Genomic DNA, 5,911 nt, shown 5'->3' with positions numbered 1-5,911 from the left:
GTTATGATTCATAACACCATAATGGAGTATGATTTGTTTGGCATTCATCTTGCAGGTTGACAAGCAACTCCTGGTATAATAAAAATTGATACTCAGGAAGGAGGCTCTCAGGTCATGTGCATCTCACTATTATCTCTTTTATACTGCATGATTCAATTGAGACTAAGACTGCATCTTGTGTTTAATTTGCATATCTTCTAACTGCTCTAAAATATAATCATAAACTACATTTCAGATATTTCAATTATAACAAACATTAGGATGGGAAGGCAGTGCACCAGTGTAGATATAGGATGTGTGGCTGGCTTGATGTTCATGTTGCTTTTTATATATTATGCAAGTATGTTACTCTACAAAAGATGCTGGGACATAGGGGTGGAAGCTTTAAGTAAGTACTGATTCAACTTCACCATCTTAAATGAGTTGTGTAGGCTTTAGAAGTAAAATAGTCTGTGTTCTAATTGAATTAGTGTCCTTAAGATTACCTCAATCTTTCTTTTTGATACAACTGCATTATTTTAGTCACAGATTTTTAAAATAAAGATTCCAACTGTCTTACCAAATACTTTCTTAACACATTAACATAAAATCGTAGGTAACATAACTACATCATGTCTGTAAAATTAATTAGATAAATAATTTCTCTTTTTCAGTTATGTGATATCACCAATTTTCATATGTGAGTTTCTGGTCCATCATCTTCTGAACCTTCATCATTTACTATTTTCTTTGTCGAGGTCTCTCATTCATATAGAATCAAAGTAAGAAGATGCTTTTCTGTTAATTCAGAGAAGGAACTAGAAAGAAGAACTCCTAGTGCTCCTATAACCAAGATAAACAATCTCAGTGTTCATCTAGTTGATTCCGTGGTTCTTGGAACATCTATCTCTTAAAATTCAAGTTTAATTATTCCTTGTTTCTTCTGTCTTGTACTTGGATTTGAACATCAGACAATTTAAATAGTAAATATGCCATTTACTGTTGAATAGGAGATTGAAAACGCAAAAGGAGGTTTTTTTTTTATTTCTCTTAATTTTGATGAAAACAGGATTACATTCATAAAGTTGTGATCACACTTTAAAGTGAAATAAAAGTGAAACTTTAACTCTTTCAATATATGTATCATGTATGATGCTAGACTATAAAGTTCCTAGAGAAATTTCCTTTATGAAAAATAATTTATTTGAGGTTATAATATGTTTCTAACATTTAAACAAATTTAAAATATAGTTGGGATTTTTATGTGCTGCTCAAATATATAGTGCTCCAACAAGACACTGCAGGATAATTAACCCTGACCTTTTATACACAGCAAGGTTATAGTTTTAAAATGTCTTTTAATATTCACTTCAAAAAACCAAGATGATTTATAAGAGGTGATGATGCAAAGTTACAGTATTTTATTCCACTCATAGAGGTGGATGTGTTCATAATCAGAATATAATAGATGGTTTATTAGAAATATACAATAATTTAATTCTCAATTCATGTTACTCAATTATATCCTCCGCTTTTAAAAATATTTTATTTTAAATTACAATAGACTCCTCAATGCAAATGTATCTATTCGCATAAGGATGTATTATCTTGTTGATGGAAATATAAACATATAAGAAACCTTTTTGCATAAGTGAAGTTTTGTGTAAAGAAAGTTTATTTTGACTGCCCTCTTAAGAATTATGCAAAACCAGAGTTCTGTTACCGAGTTCATAATCTTAGGGCTTTCTCAGAACCCAAAAATTGAAAAAATATTGTTTGTTGTATTTCTATTGGTCTACATGGCAACTGTAGGGGGTAACATGATTATTGTGGTGACCATCATCTACAGCCCTGCACTGCTGAGCTCCCCCATGTACTTCTTCTTGGCATTCCTGTCCTTCCTGGATGCTTGTGTCTCTTCTACTGTTACACCCAAGATGGTTGTAGACTTCTTACATGAGAAGAAGACCATCTCCTTTGGCTGTTGCATGACACAACTGTTTTCAGTCCATTTCTTCTCAGGAGCAGAAATGATTGTCCTAGCAGCCATGGCCTATGACCGTTACGTGGCTATTTGCAAACCCTTGCACTATTCTTCCATCCTTACTCGGAGGCTCTGTAGCATTTTAGTAGCAATATCCTGGGCAGGGGGCTTTTTGCATGCTATTGTACAAGTTATATTCACATTGCAGCTGCCTTTATGTGGACCCAATGTTATTGATCATTATATGTGTGACTTGTTTCCATTGCTGAAGCTGGCCTGCACGGACACTCATATATTTGTTCTTTTGGTGTTTGCAAACAGCGGTGCTATCTGCATCATTATCTTCTCCTTGTTGCTTGTTTCCTATGGTGTCATTTTGTTCTCTCTGAGAGCCCACAGTTCTGAAGGACGAAGGAAAGCTCTTTCCACCTGTGGAGCCCACGTTACTGTTGTAGTTTTGTTCCTTGTTCCATGCATATTAATATATGCACGGGATACATCTGCATTCTCCTATGAGAAGGACACCCTTATATTTGTCAATGTCCTGACACCATTGCTAAATCCTATGGTTTACACTTTTAGGAATAAGGAAATGATAAATGCCATCAGAAAAATGTGGAAAAGGCTAATAGTGATTTTTGTTAGATATTAGTATTGCTTTTATACCATTTGGGAAAATCATCAATGGATAAAGATACTTGCTAGGTCAAAATATGTAGATGAGTTTCATTTTTCATAACTCATGTCAGAATATAAATATGAAAGCTCACTTTGCTCTATTGGATAAGAGATTTGAAGATTCCAGTCTTTTACTTCATCATTTATATATTTGAAAAACAGTGAGTTCAAATTTTAATGAAGTGCCGCTTAAGAAAATAAGAGAGGCTACAAATGCTCACAATCAGTAACATTTTTGGTTTTGTATGCATTTTCCCAGACACAAGCACCATGTGTACCAACATGTAAAACAGAAATAAACACGCACACACACACACACACACACACACACACACACACACACCAAACTAAGCACACAAATATATACCTCTAAATCTAATGAATAAAGAACCTAATATTTTATTGAGAAAATAAAGCATTGCTTTTATGATGATATAACAAAATTTGATATAGAGCACCTTAATAGCGGGATGTTGGCTATATTTCTGGTTTCATATTTTCACTCTGGCTTGGCTACTCATCATTGTTATATAAAATTAAAGGGAGTTCAATTTTACCTTATTTATTTCATTGTATATTTGAAATGCTTTAATTCCTTGAATTCTTTGTATTAACTCTATGTTTTATTTAAAAAATTGGATGACAAAATAAGTGTGTATTTTTATAAGAAAAATACTAAAGTTTTTCTAAGAGAAAACAGGTTTCTACATGACACATTGAGCCCTTATAACCTATAAATGCAGAGGGAGAAACCCTGAACTGACATTTAGGTGTTTCTGCATCATCTGGCTTCATTTTAAGGTGATCCCATTCTTGTGTGCTAGAAAACATGAGTGCTTCATCAATTTCATGACAGATAAAATATGCTAGAACATCTGGAATTTCTCTTGGACAGTGTGACTATCCTACTCCAATGAGCTCTGGGACTTGATTACATATAGAAATATCCATGTAGTCTTCCTTTTTAGGCACAACAAAAAATGCTTGCAGACATTAGTTTTCTAGTCAAAACAGAGCACAGATAATGACATAATGAGCACATGTCCCCAGCTCTTTACAGGAAAAATATAGAAGCCAGATTAAGCAGATTTAAATGTAGTTTCCAAAATGTCAATTAATTTCAATTTATTATGTGATTGTAATATTCATAACTTTGTATGTACAAATAGTAATTACATACTTATACTAATCAATGGAGAATATTTATATCATGGCTATGTTCATGTTCATTATCAAGAGGAATTTATTGGAAATTAACTTACTGTTCATCACCATTTGCTCAGAATCAAAAACAATAGCCAGCAACTGAATTTTATGATAAAAAATGCTGAACATTAATAGTGTTTGTTTCTAATTGATGTTAATTGTCAGAGACAATATAAATATACATGGATCTACAGAAGACACATGAGACTTTCCATTGGGAAAAAACAATACAGAAATCACAGAGGAAATAGCAAAATCTGTAGATGTCACATTACAAAGCAGAAACATAAACTCTTTCTTGCATTAGTTTGATAAAAAGTGAGCCCACAATTTAATTATTTATGTCTCTCCAGGTTTTTCTGCCTGTCTGTAGTTTGTGGTGACTGGTGTGTCTGCTGTCTGTTGTGTCTATCCTATCTGTCTGTTCTTAGTTCTGTCTCATGTATTGTGCATATTTCAGTTCCAAATCTGAGCCAGTCTCCTCTGTGTCTGGTTCCTGAGAAAAAGGAAATTGCTCTGTGTACACTCAAAAGCAGAGAAAATGTGGTGTTGGAAAGAGATGAGAGGGTTTTTTTTTTAAAATTTAATCTTTTATTTACTCATTTACTTATTTATTTCCTTATTATTTATTTATTGATACTCCAGATTTTATTCCGAACCCGGTCCACCCTTCAACTGTTTGTTCCACATCCCATACCCACTGTCTGTACCCTCGTCTCCAGGAGGATGTCCCTCTCCAACCCCCAGCCCACCAGACCTCTAAACTCCCTGAGGCCTCCAGTCTCTTGAGTGTTAGGTGTATCTTCTTTGACTTAACCCAGACCCAGCAGTCCTCTGCTGTATATGTGTTGGGGGCCTCATATCAGCTAATATATTCTGCCTGGTTGGTGGTTTGTCTTCTGAGAGATCCTTGGGGTCCAGGTTAATTGAGACTTTTGGTTCTTCTACAAGATCGCCCCTCTCCTCAGCTTCTTCCAGCTTTTTCCTAATTCACTCACAGGGCTCAGCAACTTCTGTCCATTGGTTGTGTGGAAATATCTGCATCTGGCTCTTTCAGCTGCTTGCTGGGCCTTCCAGAGAGCAGTCATAATAGGTCCCTTTTTTTGAGTGCTCTATAGCTTCAGTAATACTGTCAGGTCTTAGAGTCTACTCTTGAGCTGGATCCCACTTTGGGCCTGTCGCTGGACTTTCCTTTCCTCAGGCTCCTCTTCATTTTCATCCCTGCAGTTCTTTCAGACAGGAACAATTATGGGTCAGAGTTTTGACTGTGGGATGTCAACCCTATCCCTCATTTGATGCCCTTTCTGTTAGAAGTAGGCTCTACAAGTTTCCTCTCCCCACTGTAGGGCATTTCATCTAAGGTCCCTCCCTTGGAGTCATGAGAGACTCTCATCTCCCAGGTCTCTGGTACATTTGAGAGGGTTCTGCCATCCTTATACCTCCTGAGGTTGCCTGTTTCCATTCTTTGTACTGGCCCCCAAGGATTTCAGTCCTTTCCTCCCACCCAATACCAGATCATGTTCCCCTCTTCCCCAACCCCCCTCCTCCTACTTTCTCTCCTAGGTTCTTCCCTCCCACCTGCTTTGTAATTGCTTTCTTCTCTCTCAAGTGGGACTGAGGCATCCTCATTGGGCCCTTCAACTTGTTGACCTCTTTGAGTTCTGTGGGCTATATCTTGGGTATTCTAGACATATTATTTTGGCTAATATCCACTTATTAGGAAGTACATACCATGCATGTCTTTTTGTGTCTGAGTTACCTCACTCAGGATGATATTTTCCAGCTCCACCCATTTGCCTGCAAAACTCAGGATGTCCTTGTTCTTAATAGCTGAGTAGTATTCCATTGTGTAAATGAATCATATTTTTATAACAAACTTTAACAGAATTTTTCAGTTTAAAATTAAGTTTATCTATGCCATATGATCCAGGAGGTTACCAAAGCTGCAGGCATATGTTATCATAGTATATGAACACTCTTTTATAACACTTATGGGAATTGATTGGATTAAGCCTCCTTTGAACCTGTTTGGTTCCAGGAAATAAATATCCCCAGACATTCCGT

At 36.0% G+C, this 5,911-nt stretch overlaps 1 protein-coding gene across 1 annotated transcript; it reads left to right on the top strand.

The window, feature by feature from the left end:
- The first annotated feature begins 1,679 nt into the window (after window positions 1-1,679).
- Window positions 1,680-2,615, top strand: Olfr1216 (olfactory receptor 1216). The gene has a single exon (NM_146893.2). The coding sequence runs from the start codon at window positions 1,680-1,682 to the stop codon at window positions 2,613-2,615; it is 936 nt and encodes a 311-aa protein (NP_667104.2).
- The last annotated feature ends 3,296 nt before the right edge of the window (window positions 2,616-5,911 follow it).

Source organism: Mus musculus, chromosome 2 (assembly GCF_000001635.26).
Source record: "Mus musculus strain C57BL/6J chromosome 2, GRCm38.p6 C57BL/6J".
Lineage (NCBI taxonomy): Eukaryota > Metazoa > Chordata > Mammalia > Rodentia > Muridae > Mus > Mus musculus.
Note: the sequence above shows the minus strand (reverse complement) of the source record. Positions and strands in the feature narration are given on the sequence as shown.

Coding starts and splice junctions, on each gene's coding strand:
- Olfr1216 (NM_146893.2), top strand. CDS start 1,680: ATGCAAAACCAGAGTTCTGTTACCGAGTTCATAATCTTAGGGCTTTCT.